A 17,216-nucleotide genomic window follows, 5' to 3' on the forward strand; every position below is an offset into this window, starting at 1 on the left:
CTCACCAAGAAATGAAGGAGACGCAGGATCTTAGCTCCATGCCTAAATACAAAAGCATTCTGTGTTTACAAGAAGGCATCATAGTGTCTTCTTCAGTCCCAGACTGACCACTTGAGCTTTCACACAATAATGGGTTGGTTTTTTTTTTTTTTTCAGCACTTACTGTGTGTAAGCCAGGCACGTACAGTGGCTAGGGAGAAAACAAGGTAGAATGAGAATGTCTCTGTATTTGAGAACTAACAACTATCTGCTCCTTTTGGCCCTGTTTTCAATTATTCCATCCCCAATAAATAGGAAGAATGGCAATGCTTTCAAGGAGACAGTAATTAGGGGACTATCAGAGGTAAATCATTAATTGTTACCCCAAACAAAGCAAATTATAAATATCAATTCTACAAAAGCTTAGTGAGTGGATCTGTTCAGGACTAGATTAACCAAAGAACATTCTGAGTCCCCCACCATAGTGTGAGTGAACATGGCATGGCACACATACTTTATTTGGAATGTTGACATCACTTCCTGCTGCCAGAAGCACTTTGCTGCATTCTTCATGACCTCCTTTAACAGCCAGGAAAAATGGTGTTTCTCCATTCTAAAAAAAGGAAAAAAATTAAAATTAATTGCCCTTTGGCATGGAATGAAATTCCTTGAGAAACAGCATGCTTTCTCTATACCTTTTATGCATTAGTTTTAATGGATAGCATTGATTAAGTTTCTATATGCCAACTTATATTACCAAGACTATATGCCTTGGCAAAGTTAAAAGCACAACTCTGTGAGGTCAGGATTAATATTACCCCATTTTACAGAAAGGGAAACTAAGCCTTAGCTGGAAAGTGACAAGTCTAGTACACAAATTCAGCTGTTTGGCTCCAAAGCCTGTACCCTTACCTATCCTGTTATGCCTCTTGTCAAGATTTCCATCCACCATTGAGACTCTTATCTTTATTAATTTATCTAGCAAATATTTACTAGACACTTACTGCCTGTCTGACAGAGGTACTGTGATTAGGAGGATGAATACATACAAACCCTGCCCACAAGAAGGGAACAGCCCAGCAAGCAAGATAATCACAGAAATATGAATTACAATGCAGTGTGCAACTCATAAAAATAGATATAGAGACACAAATGGCACACATTTGTACCAAGAAGGCTTTACTGTTTAAAACTGATTTAAGCGGTTGTGTGTCCTTTAAAGAAAATAAACAGTAATACTCTTTCTCAGTAATTAGGTTTCCTGAAATTCATTATGATAAAAGCTATTAGGACAAAGTGATACCTTAGTTTAGGCCAAAACACAGAAAGAAAGAAAGGAATTGGTATCACATAGTACATGGATATTTTCCCCTCCTCATGAAGATTCTTTCCTAAAAATATTGGGAAGAAATGCAGAATTCCTTCCCATTCCCTAACCATTTCCCCCCTTTGGGTATTATTCTAACAAATGCATTAGGTTAATTCAGAAGGTTTTACTCATGGCTAATTAGATATGAACAATCATGTCAAGAGGGATGCAGGAGCATGGAACCAATGTCCCCATCTCAAACGGATGGAAAAATTCTATCCACGCTGCTTTACCTGAGTGCCTGGGACAGCCATCTGTTACAGAGGAATTTCTCCCCCACAAGAGGCCTTCTCATTTTCCAGGAAAATGGATGCCAAATGGCAAACCTCAGTGGGAAAGGCATTAGCAAAAAAATGTAAAGGAAAGAATTCACATCTTTAATGTATCAGGAGTCTAATAAACATTCCTACCTTTGACCCAACAGTCCTACTTCTAAGAATATACCCAAAGGAAATAGTGAGGAATTCAGAGTAAGGTTTTTATACAAAGAGGTTTGCAACAACATTATTTTTAAGAAAAGGAAAATGAAATTAAAGTAAATGTCCAAGAACTGAAGAGTCAAATGAACTCTGGGCAGCCAATAAAAATATATATGCATAGGAACAAAGGAAAATGGAAGGAAAATATATACAATATCTCTAAAATAATCATTTCAGTGTGGAGAAAATACAAGAACTACTATTTATGTTTATTTTTAGATCAAATATTTTAAATGTATATTTCTGGCTTATGCTTTGTAATGTATTAATTTAATTATAAATGTATGTGTGACAGATACACACCCAAACTTTCCTTATGGATAGGAGTTTGCTACCAAGACTGTTTAGAGACAACTCCTCTAGAATCACTCCAACTGGTCTGGCAACAGTTTACAACAGGAAACACAGGCAGCCCAAGATTGTATGAATACTATGGGCCTTATCCAAAAGGCTAATATTAGCTCTAGTCGTTATTTTGTGCAGATGAAATTTATCATAATCTGCAATTACAGTTTGTTGGGCTTTATGAGCTCTCTCCAATGTGCCCTAATTCAAAAATAGCTAAAAGGTGGAAGAAATCCAAGTGCACACATTCCAGTGGTAAAGTATTAAAACAGAAGAGGACAAACAAACATGACTAAGACTTTCAATTAAATCCTGTGACTACAGGGGGTGTCTGGGTGGCTCAGACGGTTAAGCTTTTGCCTTCAGCTTGGGTCATGATCCCAGGGTCCTAGGATCAAGCCTTGTGTCGGGCTCCCTGCTCAGCCGGGAGTCTGCTTCTCCCTCTGTCCACCATTCCCCTGCTTGTGCCTCCCCTTCTCTTTCTGGGTCAAATACATAAATAAAATCTTTTTAAAAAAATCCTGTGACTATAGGACTTGATCTCTACATTGATTTGTGAAGGCCAGTCACACCTAAGATTTACCCAGGTGATTTTTTTTTTTTTAAGTGTCTCACCATCATTCATAACTTTTATTCAAGAAGACCAAATTCCTGGGATTTTCTTTAAATAATTTAAACCAATTAAGTCTGATCATTATTATGCCAGACTGTCAGAAAAGACACACAAAAGTAAACAAAGGAAGGATCTATTTTTGTCCATGATCCTCAAGTGAAAGTTTGGCTTAACTTCCCCCAGGAACTTGAAGAGAATAAAGTGAGGATAACAGCAATATATACCACTGGTACAAATTCATATACTGCATCCATACCACACCAATGATGACAACAGATACCACTGTTGTACCCTTACAAACATGTGCTAGGCACTATTCCCAGTGCTATGTGTGTGACACTGCCTTCCCATTTAAACTTCACTATGGCCTTAGAAGGCTATTTGACAAAACTGAGGCTAAGGACTAAGCCCATGATTACCTTTCTAGAAGACTGATGGAGCCAGGACCTGACCCACATAGTCAGAGCCCTGGTTTTCATCGCTGGGTGTGTAAGTCAAGGGATGCAAGGGACTAGCCTGGTGGGCTTCTCTGGTCCAAAAGGAACACTGACTTGGGCAGACATAATGGAGGCTCATTTTCATACCCTTCCATTTTCATTATGTTGCCTGCAGTTGGTACTTTTATGGTCATAAGCCACCAACTCTAAGTACCACCTTGGTTTAACATATCTGAGATCAGGATGCATCTCACAATCTCAATCAGGTAGTAGATGTGATATTGTTGTCACTGCTTGCAGCATACATTATATCAGAATGGGTGTCGACTTGGAAGAAAACCTCAGAAGTCATAGCAGGGAACCCCTTAAAGAAGTACTGCATCACAAGTACTTCTTAAGGCAAAGAGGGTATTACTTTCTTCAGAAAAACAAAGACATCGAGACTCTGAGTAAGAAAGTGATTTAGAACAATCAAGCTCAGTGTGAAGTTTAGGAACCAACTTATCTTGCTTAGTTGTTCCTTATTATGTATATAATAAAATCTAATATGAAAGTCTAAAAAACTCTTTCAATAACTATAAACTATTCTGGGACAAAAAAGTTTGTTTGTGTCATGGTTTAAGTGGCACCATTATTTTTTTCTTAGTGTTACGTAAAATAATAATACACTTTACAATCACTGGTGCCTTAAGTTAAAAGACTATATTACTTCTTAACAGTATAGCTCAGAGAAGTACCAAGTTTAGAAGTTATCAGAACATTAAACTGTGAAGTCCAAGAGGACTCCATTCATTTGAGTTTCCCAAGAGCCAGTGTAGAAGTCACTGACCCAAAGGTCAAAAGTGACCATCTAGAGCAGATGACTCACAAATCTGCCTTCACAGCCGTAGCTTCTCCACCCAAGACTGCACTCAGTTCCCATCCCCCTGCCTTCCACAGAACCCCAGAGAGTTTCCATCTCCCCACTGCTCTCCACCTGAAGGTACCTGCACCCTCCCGGTGCCTCGGAGTAACCTCCTCCATAATCCTTATTACTGATCTCACTCACCTGCTCCGCACCTGCTCAGGGGAGGGCACTCCACCTTCCCAGGTGTCCAAACTGGAGAACTAGGCATCAAAAAGTCTTCCCTCTCTCTAACTTGAGTCGCAAAGCCTATGGCCTCTGTCTCCCTCTATCACTTCATCCTATTTGCTCCTTGTGAGTGCACTGGAGGCAAGTTTTCTCCATAGATCTTGATTCAGCAATTTGCAGCATCCCCTGACTGCGTGTCCCCACCTCCAGGCTCTCCAGGCACCAAGCCCCCTTTAGACCACTGTGACATTCACAGGCCTATAGACAAAATGGAGCCCATCTCTCTTTGAGGCTTAGAACCTGGCAAAGTCTCTACTGTCTATAAGTCAAAGCCAAGCCCTCCCCATGGGGAGCACAGCCCTTCTTTATCTCTACCTTGACCCTCTCAGCATTGACCTTTTTGCATGCCCTTCTCGCCTTGTAGCCTTCTTCTTCTTTTTTAAAATTTTTAAATATTTATTTATTTATTTATTTGACAGAAAGAGAGAGAGAGAGATCACAAGTAGGCAGAAAGACAGGCAGAGAGAGGGGGGAAGCAGGCTCCCCGCCAAGCAGAGAGCCCAATGTGGGGCTCGATCCCAGGAGCCCGAGATCATGACCTGAGCCCAAGGCGGAGGCTTAACCCACTGAGCCACCAAGGCACCTCTCACCCTGTAGGCTCCTAGAATAAAAATACATTACCTAGCATAAATTACGTACTAAATATTTTTAAGGTAATGGGTAAATAAATGAATGGATTAACAAGCGTGGTGATGGGTATTCAGGAGGGTATGGATTGCATGAAGCACTGGGAGTTACACACAATGAATCATGAACACTACATCAAAAACTTATGAGGTACTGTATGGTGATTAACATCACATAAAAGAAAAAAAATGACTTGCTGGCATACTTTAAAGAAAAAAGAAGGGACTTTTCAGCATGACATTTTACACTCTGTAGCACTAATCTCTTTGTTTTCCTCCCATGAAAGCCATTCCTCCCCTTCCACTTTCCAGTCTTGTGTTCATCTGTAATGAGCACCTTCACATACCTCATTGATCTCATTTGTTTCTTGCTAGTGGGTTAGCAGCACCCTGACCACAGGACTGTGACCATGCTTTGCTGCAAGATGCAGGGCAGCATTCCCCTCCTGCAAAAGAGACAAATTCATGATAGAGTCCAGAGCACTGAGGAACATGGCCTTCCAACGGTCAGGGTTGCGATGGGAATTCTGAGAGGTTTCATTTTGATTAAAGCTGCAGTCCAGACTGTGGGTCATATTATCCACAGTGTCAAGTGAAATTTATAATTTTTTAAAGTTAAATGTAAAGATATAGTTGTTTGAACCAGTAGGGAAAAACCATCCATACTTCTTGTTGTATCCTTGCTGTTAATTTGCTAATAAAAAGTGAAACAGAAGAAGCAATCCCATATGACCTATGTGAAGGTACCAAAAGAGTTAGCATGCAGGACTTTTGGACCCACAATCCCATGTGTGTGTATGAATTCCTCTTAATAATCAAAGATATGCAGAAAGACATGGGTGTCCATTACAGTTTCCCTCCCCAGGGAGGTGACACTGAATCACCAGCAGACGTCAGGAAAAGAAAAGAGGAAACTGGAAACAACAGTGGAAAAATCCATGTAGTCTATTGATGTCACAAACATTTATGGGGTGAAAATCAGCAATCTGTTTGACCCACTGCAAAAGTAGGTTCATTTCATCTGGATATTCCATACTCTGACTGTAGCAGCAATTGACCAAACTGAACACCTGATACCAGGTGTCACTCTCCTTTCTCTTGTTCTCAGCAAGGAAATAAAAGTCCCACTCACCTTGTCCTTTTCTGAAGTGTGTAGATGAAGGAAGATAAGTTTTTCTATCATTTCAGTGTGGCCCCTCTCAGCTGCCCAAAGAAATGGTTTTCTTCCTTTCTGAGAATCAATCACAAACCTCCAGTGTTTATTACACATTTACTAAACAAGCAAGACAACTGACAGAATGGACGGCATTTTGATGGTGACAAGAAGGCCAAGATGGTGCTTCTGGTTGTAGCATTTAGGCCCTTCCTAGGCGATAACAATCCCTGTAAGTCCCAACCAGCTTCAGTTCTGAGTCACTGCCCAAAACTGTGGGAACTTCCCATCAGCACAGAATCATTTTTAGGGGACAGAAAAGTACTGTTCAGAGGTGGTCCTCCCAAGCACCTGGGGAAGTGCTGATTCAGAGCCAGACAACAAGATTCCCATACAAATGTAGGATTTTTACCAACTTTCTGTGTTTATTGAATAGTTCTGTTGCTCAACTCTTAACAAAGAGAAGCAATTAGGTGACCTGTCTTAGGTACCTGCACATCACACCCTAAGCCTTGCCTTACTGATAAAAATGTGCAAAGCACCAAACAAAAAAATGTTTGGGTGGCTCAGTTGTTAAGCGTCTGCCTTCGGCTCAGGTAGTGATCCCAGTGTCCTGGGATCGAGCCCCATGTCAGGCTCCCTACTCAGCGGGAGGCCTGTATCTCCCTCTTCCATCCTCCCTGCTTGTGTTCCCTCTCTTGTTGTGTCTGTCAAATAAACAAATAAAATCTTTTAAAAAAATGCTAAAAATGCTATTTATTTATCTGAGCGAGAAAGCACACACACACACATGCACACACACACACACACACAGACATGAGGAGGGGAAGGTTAGAGGGGGAGGGAGAGGGAGAGACAATGTCAAGCAGACTGTGTGCTGAGCATGGAGTCCTACTCAAGACTCACGGCAGGGCTCAACATGGCGCTGAGTCTCACAACACTGACATCATGACCTGAGCCAAAACCAAGAGTCAGGCATTTAACCGACTGAGCCACCAGGTGCCCCTTTAATTCCAGATATTTAAAAGAAGGAAAAGGAAGTTGGGGTAGCAAGATGGAAGCCGAAATATTTTTTTCAATTAAAGAAAACACTCACAAATTGGCTTGCTGTGTTATTAAACAAAAGCTTAGTAAGATGTTTGAAATGTGGGAAACAAGATGCAAGCCTCTTTGTAAGAAGATTTCTAAACCTGAGATTTGTTACCTGATCCCCTGCTAATGCAGGGTTATGAAAAGATCATAGAGACTGTTAACTTGAGACGAAGAGCACATAATTCCCCATTAATTGGGGAAAAAGGGAAGGAAAAATGCTGAAATAATAATGGCAACAAAAAAAAATGTCTATAAGGATTCGTCCTATGGAACTCTGTATTCATGCATTTATAGAAGCTGGAGAAAACAACGTAGTACAAAAAGTTCACCTAATTCACTATTCTTGAGCCAAACGTGTTTGCCAATGAGGTCTACATCCCCAATCTTCAACCCCAGAAGGCTTGGCTTTCATCCTCATTCTCATGAATTCACTAGAGAAGCACACACACACACACACACACACACACACACAAAACAAACAAACCAAAAAAAACAGATTGCTTGGACCCCCAGTTTTCTGATTTTCTGCAAGTTATTAGACACCTAATTGAAAAACAGAATGTAGTCTTGAGCTCTGAACAACATTTTGGAAAAGATAGACCAAAAATTATTGTGTCTGGCTTATACGAATATCTGCAAATGGTGACAATGGATAAAGGTTCATATTAAAAAAAATCACAAGAAAGGATGTGTGATGTGAGACAATTATATACTACATGAAAACATTTAGTCACATATCCTTATAAATTATTTACTTATTTATTCCACAATTATTGAGCATTCACGAATATGCCAGATATTGTGCTCAGCAACAGAGTGGCCAAGTTGAAAAATACACTGCCCCATCCTCAAGAAGCTCAGAGTCCAACAGGGAAGATAAAGACATGAGCAAGTAATTAAAATGAAATACAGTAACCGAGTGCTGGTGATATATGGGAGTATATAACTTAGCATGAGTGTGTATTTGTGGATGGGGAGGGAGGTGACAAGAAATGGAGGAAGAAGGCCTTTTAAATTCACTAAGCACTAGAACAGGAGAAAAGAGCAAGGGTGGTGACATTTCCTGCCCACCATCTTTCCCACTGGGAGCCTATGCCCTGTTTTTACACAACTGTTAATCAAAGGCTCCTACTTCTTCCACCATCTATCCCTTAGTCACACTGTTTGGGTCAGGGATGGTCACATGCCTGGCGAGACCACTCAGAGTCAACTGTGGGGTATTTTTCTGGCACATTCTATCTGTATGTAGTCTAGAGTCATCGGCTAAGCCATCATCGGCCCTCTTTGTCACCTGACAAGGAGAACCCGCCTAAGAATGAAACCAGCACAGACGAAAAACAGAAAAAGAGACAAGAGCCCTGCTAACATCATAGGCGCTGCTGGAATCAGACATACCTGAACTTACATGTGCACAACATGTGTGAGTGAGTCAATCAAGTCCATTTTTTTTTCTTCAAGTAGTTGGAATTGAGCTTCTGTCGCCTGTCACTAGCAGGGCTTCCTTAAACCACCCCCCTCCCTCAAAGGATCATTAGAATGAGTTTAATGCCCACCAGAGGGTCTCTTTGGCTTCAACTAAACATTTCAGAATCACAGGATTATCACAGGCCACACCTGATACCAGTCTACTCTCAAGATGTAGGACACAAACCAAAGCTTGCCAGTGTCAGCTCTTCCTCTTCATACCATGTCCCACACAGCTGTCCAACTGTTGGCTTTGAGGCCCCAGAGGACAGCTCAGTTGCAAGGTGACAAATCCACACTGAGCAGGTACTGGAGCCACCTTGGCTTAGAAGGCTGGTGCCCTACAGGAACAGATATCCCCTGTAACAACTCCTTGAGCATAGCTTCCAGGTCCCCTCAAGGGACATGCCCAGTTCATTACAAAAGTTACTACCCTCAGAGAAGTCCACAGTATGGAGCCCCCATCTGGGGTTCATAGGTCATCAGTAGCTCCTCCAAGTCCAAATGCTATTTGCTAATTAGGGTTTGTTTTTTTTTATCATAAGCAATACTTATCTTATTTGCAGTGACACAGGGCCAGAAAGCTAACCAAAGTTTAAATTCTCACGCAGAAGCAAAAGGGGTTTTGTTGGCTCTTTACCCACAGAGACCATAAACAATACATGAGGGGGTTGTGTCCTAGAGTAGACATCTGCTGCTTTTGTATCTCTGTTCTTTTCTTCTAATAACAGCAGCTTCATTTTTCTGTAGAGAACTTCCCCAATTATACACACATAGACTCTGCCATTTATCTATTTAGTGCTGTCAACTGCCAGGCTTTAAATGCCCCCATGAAGTGACCACTTAACCCAGGCTGGTCACAGTGATTGGTTCAGGATTGGGCAGATGATTCAAGTAGGCCAAACAGAGTTGTTCCTGAGATTCAGAACATGAACATTTGATGAGAGGAATGTTCTTTTTTATGAATCAAAATCTGTAAGAATATCCCTAAGAGGGGCTCCTGGGTGGCTCAGTCAGTTAAGGTCTGACTTGGTTTCAACTCAGGTCATGATCTCTAGGTCATGAGATCAAGCCCCATGTTGGGTGCAGTACTCCACAGGGAGTCTGCTTGAGATTCTTTCTCTCTCTGCCCTTCCCCCCACTCATGAACACATACATGCTCTCTCTCTCAAATAAATAAAGAAAATCTTTTTTAAAAAAGAATCTCCATAAGAATATCTTGAAACTAGTAGAAGCCAGAAACCATTCAGATAAACCCTCAAACTCTTCAGTTCGCAATAAGTAAATTACCTCTATTGCTTAATCTAGATTAAACTGGATTTTTATCACTCATAACAGAAAGCAGTCTAATACATAGTTAGCAGTTTGGGGACAAATACTACTAGAAGTACCAGGGATCTATTCAACTTTAAAATGGCTTCACTCTTGGGGCACCTGGGTGTTTCAGTTGGTTAAAGATCTGCCTTGGGCTCACTTGGGTCTTGATTCCAGGGTCCTGGGATCAAGCCCTGCTTCTCCCTCTGACCCTCCCCCTGCTCTATCTTTGTGCACGCTGTCTCTCTCAAATAAATAAATAAATAAAATCTTTTTTAAAAATTAAATAAAATAGCTTACTCTTACCCTTAGCTGCTACAAAGACCTAAATTTCTGCATGGCTAAACTAGGTAATAGAGGACCCGCCCCCAAAGAAAGCCCAGTGTGGTTAAGAAATGGAAGGTTATCACAGATGAAATATTTTTCCTCACCAAGAAAACAGCTATTACTTTAAACTTTGGATGCCTTTTAAAAATATTACCATCAAGAAAAAAATATGATAGCCAAATTACAAAAAATAAGGGCATTTAAAGTAATCTATACCTTAGAAACATACCAGAAGGCAACGTAAAGATGAAGTGAGAGCAAAATGAGCTATAAATCTTTCTCCTATCTCAACACATATAATTAGGAAAAATAACAAGAACTCAAAAAATAATTTAAAAAAATCGTTTCTTTCCATGTCTTATTTCCTTTTTTAACCACCAAACTCTTCTAAAATGCTGTTCAAGTTGGCCTCTATCCAGCACAGTCCCCTAGGACTGATTCTCACCTGCAAGGCGGGGAGAACTTCCAGCCAGGACAGTGGAACCTGGCATCAGAGCTCCAGTCTCAAAGAAACCACAATGCCTTCCCAACTCAGGATCCCGATTCCCTTTCCTAATTAATGAAAATAAGGAGAGGCCAGAATTCCTGCTGCCTTTTTCCTTGATTAACACAATGTCTATTTAACCTAATGTGTTTTAATTCAATGCATTTAAGTTGTTTGCATGTGAATAAGTCTGAGAGGTTTCATTGCTTATTAGAAATTATTTTTCAGTTTATTAGCAGGGTTCAGTTAACACATGCAGCGAAAATTTCATAAACAGCCATTAAATGGCCACCCAGAGAGCAAACTGACCATCCTTTCCCACAATGATCCCAGAGATGGAGAGAGGAGAGCCTCTGAGAGGAGGCCAGGGAGAACCCAGCACAAAGCCCCCCAGTGCCCTATGTGCAGGTCTATCACCCACAACATTTCCCCTTACCCTGGGACCCACAACCAGAACCCAGGTATAAGAAGAAAACCAGCAGTTTGCTTTATAATTAGAGATTTGAGAGGGAAAAAAGAATATTACCATGAATTAAAAAGTGTTGAAGGAGGAGAGCCTGAGTGGTTCAGTTGGTTAAGTGTCTGCCTTTGGCTCAAGTCATGATCTCAGGGTCCTGGGATTGAGTCCCACATCCTGCTTCTCCTTCTCTCTCTGCCCGCCACTACCTACCTCCACCCTCCGCCAGCTTACGTTCTCTCTCTCAGGCTGTCTTTTTCTCTCAAATAAATAAATAAAATCTGTTTTTAAAAAAAGTGCTGAAGGAGCAGTGTGTTAAATATGCAGTCACAGAACTATAGAGTGTGGAGTGAGTTCTCCCCTTGCACATGGGAGCCCTTAAATACTGGCCTCAGGTCCATGTAAGAAGGTATGCCTTGGGGCGCCTGGGTGGCTCAGTGGGTTAAAGCCTCTGCCTTCGGCTCAGGTCATGATCCCAGCATCCTGGGATCGAGCCCCATATGGGGCTCTCTGCTCAGTGGGGAGCCTGCTTCCTCCCCTCTCTCTCTCTCTCTCTCTGCCTGCCTCTCTACCTACTTGTGATCTCTCTCTCTCTGTCAAATAAATAAAATCTTTAAAAAAAAAAAAAAGTATGCCTTCCCAAATCCCCTCATGCTCATTATTCCCAATCCTCCAAAAAGGGAAGCTTCTTTGCATTTTGATCTCTAAAGATTCCCTATAAAGATTCCTTTGAACCAGTGGAAGTTCCGTTAAGTCTACAGCTGAAACCAACCTAACAGTGTACCACCAAATGCTATAAATATTCAACAAGTATTCATATACTCTAAGGCCATTCCTTTCTCTGCCCCTGCTCCACCCTAAACATTGTGAGTACTTATTTTTGACCACTAGATGGAAGTTTGCATGTAGACTCAAACATCTACACTGCTTTACTAATAACTTCTCTTGGCTGCTCTAATCTCTCTTCCCTGGAGAGGCCATGAAGCTGGAAGAAACTTCAAAATATTTTCCAGTGTCTTCCATCTCTCCCACCCCCACCCACACTCTCCTAGGCGTAGTTAAATCTCTTTTATTAATAAAGACCTCCTCCTCACAAGGTTTTCCTTGCTAGCTTTTGAAGTCCCCTCTGGGCTAAAGATAATTTTACCAATGCTGGTCAGGTTAGCAGACTCTCAGTCACTTTCTGCAGATAAGAAAGTATGCGAGAGGGTCAGCTGTGAAGGCAAAGCAGTCATTTCTATCAAAATGCATTCAGTGAGTTCCACAATACTTTTAAGCAAACACAGAAAAATCTAATGATGAATTAATACACCTGAGCTCCTGATCCCAGGTCCTACCGGCTTTTGCCAACATCCTTGACCCACTCACAGATCTCAGAAAAAGAGTAGACTTTGTCTATTCCATTGATCCATCTAGGTTTCTTACAGAACTAAAATTGGACTCAGAGATTCTTCTCTCACTAAATGAGCCAGGGGACTCATTATTTGCTCATTCCTCATATGTCTCTGAATCCATCTTAATTTTAACATCTCCCAGCTGGACATGCCTGCACAGTCTGCTGCCAGGGCTCCTCTGCCTTTTTCCCAACAGACAGGAGAGGAGGAAGAGGGGTGGGAACAGGACAACTCCAGAGCCAGCTAAAGAGATGGTAGCCAAGAAGGTTGCTGGCCAGAAGCTGCAGACATGGCCGAGACTTCTCAGAACCCTGCTTTGGTTTTGAGTCCCTTCAGCCTCCGTGATCCTCCCCACACATGTTGGCTCCTGTGAAATCAGCCAGAGTCCACTGAAAGGAAAGACTATCATGTGTCTCCTAGATAATATGCCCTCAACAAACATCTGCTAAATTGAACTGAGTGGAATTCATTCACATCCCTACTTAACATCAGTCAAACCAGAATGATCTAAATTCCTGTGTCACTGGGTGCTATTTGACTATGATTATCAGTTTGAGGATACCAGACAGTGTATTTTATCCTATCATAATTGTTATAATAACTACCATTTAGTGAGCACTTACCACATATCAGGCTCTTTGCTAAGTGCTTTACAATCATTAACTCATTAAAACATCCCAACAGTGGCTGTTTCAGTATTGCTACATGGGAACCGCTTAGGGTTAGTGTCTGACTGGAAAGGGGTGGTGGAATGGCTTACAATGAAATTCAATGGCAGAGGCCTTTTTACATAAAATTAAGGAAATATCAATCATCTATATGAAATCATAGAGGTATTGCTGATAAAAAAGTATATGGAAGTCCCCCTTCCCAGTCATCCCTTTTACACACTGTAGCTTTGACCAGCTGGAAAACTTGCTTGAAACTCATAGCTAATACATGCCCATACCACAGCCCAAGTCTGTCTCCTCCAAGTTGTAAATGTACAGTTGCTCAGTCATACTCTGAGGAAGTAAAACAAATTTATAGACTTCATTTGAAGAAAATAGTTGTTATTATTATTGTTGCTATTGTTGCTAAGACTAAGGTCAGGGGCACCTGGGTGGTTCAGTCTCTTAAGCATCTGCCTTCAGCTCTGGTCATGATCTCCAGGTCCTGGGATGGAGCCCCACAACGGGCTCTCTGCTCAGCAGAGTCTGCTTCTCCTTCTGTCTGCCACGCTACCCCTGCTTGTCCTCTCTCTCTCTTTCTGTCAATAAATAAAATATTTTTTAAAAAGACTAAGGTCAGGGCACTTGGGTGGCTCAGTGGGTTAAAGCCTCTGCCTTAGGCTCAGGTCATGATCCCAGTGTCCTGGGATCAAGCCCCACATCGGGCTCTCTGCTCAACAGGGAGCCTGCTTCCTCCTCTCTCTCTGCCTGCTTCTCTGCCTGCTTGTGATCTCTGTCAAATAAATAAAAAAATTATTAAAAAAAAAAAAGACTACGGTCAGAAAAGAATGTGAAAATTTTTTACAAGAGGTAAAGTGAGGTATTACTGCTTAATTTCTGGAGAGACTTTTATGGAGAATGATGTTCTAGGCACAGTGAAAAGGAGGTCCCATTTGAAATCAAAATGTCAACTTCACAGGGTATGCTCCCCTGTGAGAAAAGCCTAGAAGAAGATATTCCAAGAAAAAGTCCCTGGCACATAGGGGATGCCCACTGTCATCTGAGAAGGGAGATAGGACAGCAGGATGGCACGGTGACTGGGGTCAGCTAGACCCGAATTCAAATCCTAGCTTTCACTTTCCAGTTTTGGGACACTAGACCAGGTACTAGGGTTCTGTGAGCCTCAATTTCATCACCTTTAAAAATAAGCAAAATCTTTCTGTATATGATTATGGGAATTAAGAAGATCATTCATTCATTCAGCAATGATTTAAGCATCCATATACACCAGGCCCTAGACCTCTCAGTGAAATACTGTATGTAAATAGCTTTCCTCTATACCTAGAACACTAATAAATACTCAGTAGGTGGTGGCTATTACTAGTATATATCTCCCTATGAAAAGAAAAAGAGGGAAGCCTGGGTGGCTCAGTCATTATGCATCTGCCTTCAGCTCAGGTCATGATTCTGGAGTCCTGGGATCAAGCCCTGCATCAGGCTTCCTACTGGGCGGGAATCCTGCTCCTCCCTCTCCCATTCTCCCTGTTTGTGTTCCTGCTCTCACTGTCTCTCTCCCTGTGTCAAATAAATATATTTTTAAAAATCTTTAAAAAAAGAAAATAAAAGAAATAGAATGTACACAAATATGGTTAACACTGCATTATATTCCATGACCCATTACTGCATAGTCTTGGATCAAATACACTCCCAAAAGGCCACACATAATGGAGTAAAATGCAAACATACATTCTGAATACAAAACAGGGAGGATACTGTCCACAATAAGCCAGGATTAGGGAACAGAGAGGGAAAAAAGAATCTGGATACTTGCTCAATGCTTCCTGCCCTTCTCACATGAGATGCCAGAGCCACCACCAACACTTCTCATTTGTTCTGCTGTCTCAGAGTGATGGAGGAGCTAGCTACATGGCCAGGTCTGTCTGTGCTGGCTGCTTTGGCAGCTCCAACAGGAGAGGGAAGAAAGGGGAATTTGGTGGGGGTATGCATAGGACCTGTACTACTATAGCAAATATACCTCATCAGGCTGGTCCAGGTCCCTCAAGTGCAGATCTTGAATGAGGTACTCCACAATGCGTACATTATTGCTCTGAGCTGCAAAGTGGAGGGCATTCATTCCATCCTGAAGAGAGCCAAGGTGAGCCAAGGTGAGGGACATAATCACACAGTCATCTTGGCACTTCCCCATCCCACACTGGGGCAGCGCGAACTATGTCCTGGTGTGGCCTACAAACCTACCTCATTCTTGGCCCTTTGGTCTGCTCCAGCTCGAATGAGCATGAGCGTGATCTCGAGACTTCCAGACCAGGCTGCAGGTGAAGTACTGTCAAGCCGTGCTTCCCCAAGAAGAAAAAAGAAAAGCATCTATCACTGGAATGAGCCATAACACAGTCTCAGTCAACAAAGGCCAAGTTAATATTCAGTTAGTGAAAAATAACAAATAGGGGAAAAAACTTAATATATAGCAAATGTGATATTTCAGTTCTATGGGGAAAAGGAATGCATTTAGTAAGTGGTATAGGCACAAGTCTGTCTCCACAGGTAAGAAAATAAAACTAAATCTTTTATTAGACACAAAAAAGAATAAGAAGAAAATCTAGACTGTAAGGTACAGTGTCTTAATCCACAAGTTATAAAAGGAAAGAATGGTGGTGAAGTCAAGAAACAAATGATAGATTTTTAAAAATGTATTTTAATAAAGATAAATGGTTATTTTTTCTAATACATGAAACTTCTTGCAAATCAACAAAAAAGAAGGCAATTAAACCAACTGAAAAAGTGGACCAAAAAAAAAAAAAAGGCACTCTCTTAAGGTATTAGTGGAAATGAACCATTATGGTTTGAGCAATCTGGCAATAGCTATTGAAATTTTCAATTCAACCAGAGATCCCACTACTAGGAATCTATTCTTTGAAAATGAGTTTTTAAGACCTAATATTATGTAAATAAGAATATTAACTGTAGCCCTTTAAAATGAGAGCAAGGTAAATGTCCATTGATGTAAGAATGCTGAACAAATCAGGGCACAGTCAGATCACATCAAGCAGTCAGTAGAAATGAGTTAGAGCTATAAAAACTGACTTGGAGAGACTTCCGAGAAGTAGCTGTTAAATGTGAAGAATACAATGCAGAAAAAAATAGTCCCATTTTTTATAAAACAAGCAATGACAAAAACTCATGTGTACACGTATTTATCTATATCTGTCCAAGGTGGGTATGTAGGTAGATAGACGTTCAATACCAATATAGATATGATTCTATGAGCATGAGGAAAAGTACAGAAATAAACACATATACTCCATTAAATGTAGTTTAACATACTTGTTAAATGTAGTTACTGGAGAAGGAGCAGATGCACAAAAAAGAAAAAACAGAGAAGACTGAGGTTATAAAAAGAATCCTATTTTTCCTCAAAAAGTTTAAAATAGAGCTACCCTACAACCCAGCAATCTCACTACTAGGTATATACTCTAAAGATACAAATGTAGTGATCCGAAGGGGCATGTGCATCCCAATGTTTACAGCAGCAATGTCCACGATAGCCAAACTGTGGAAAGAACCTAGATGTCCATCAACAGATGAATGGATAAAAAAGAGGTGGTGTATATATATACAATGGAATACTATGCAGCCATCAAAAGAAATGAAATCTTGCCATTTGGCAATGACATGGTTGGAACTAGAGGGTATTATGCTTAACAAAATAAGTCAATCAGAGAAAAACAATTATCATATGATCTCCCTGATATGAGGAAGTTGAAAGGCAACATGGAGGGTTTGGAGGGTAGGAAAAGAATAAATGAAACAAGGTGGGATAGGGAGGAAGACAAACCATGAGAGACTCTTAATCTCACAAAACAAACTGAGGGTTTCTGGGGGGGGG

General features: G+C 41.1%; 1 protein-coding gene across 1 annotated transcript in view; it reads right to left on the reverse strand.

Moving 5' to 3' along the window:
• Window positions 1-17,216, reverse strand: part of ANKDD1B (ankyrin repeat and death domain containing 1B) — a 63,780-nt gene that overhangs the window by 23,814 nt on the left and 22,750 nt on the right. Inside the window, 6 exon segments of the mRNA XM_032843880.1 lie at window positions 494-592; window positions 5,328-5,426; window positions 6,113-6,211; window positions 15,351-15,455; window positions 15,572-15,648; window positions 15,651-15,669. Of these exon segments, the coding sequence (XP_032699771.1) occupies window positions 494-592; window positions 5,328-5,426; window positions 6,113-6,211; window positions 15,351-15,455; window positions 15,572-15,648; window positions 15,651-15,669 (498 nt within the window).

The sequence above is a fragment of the Lontra canadensis genome, unplaced genomic scaffold (genome assembly GCF_010015895.1).
Source record: "Lontra canadensis isolate GAN:19392208 unplaced genomic scaffold, GSC_riverotter_1.0 scaffold4, whole genome shotgun sequence".
NCBI lineage: Eukaryota > Metazoa > Chordata > Mammalia > Carnivora > Mustelidae > Lontra > Lontra canadensis.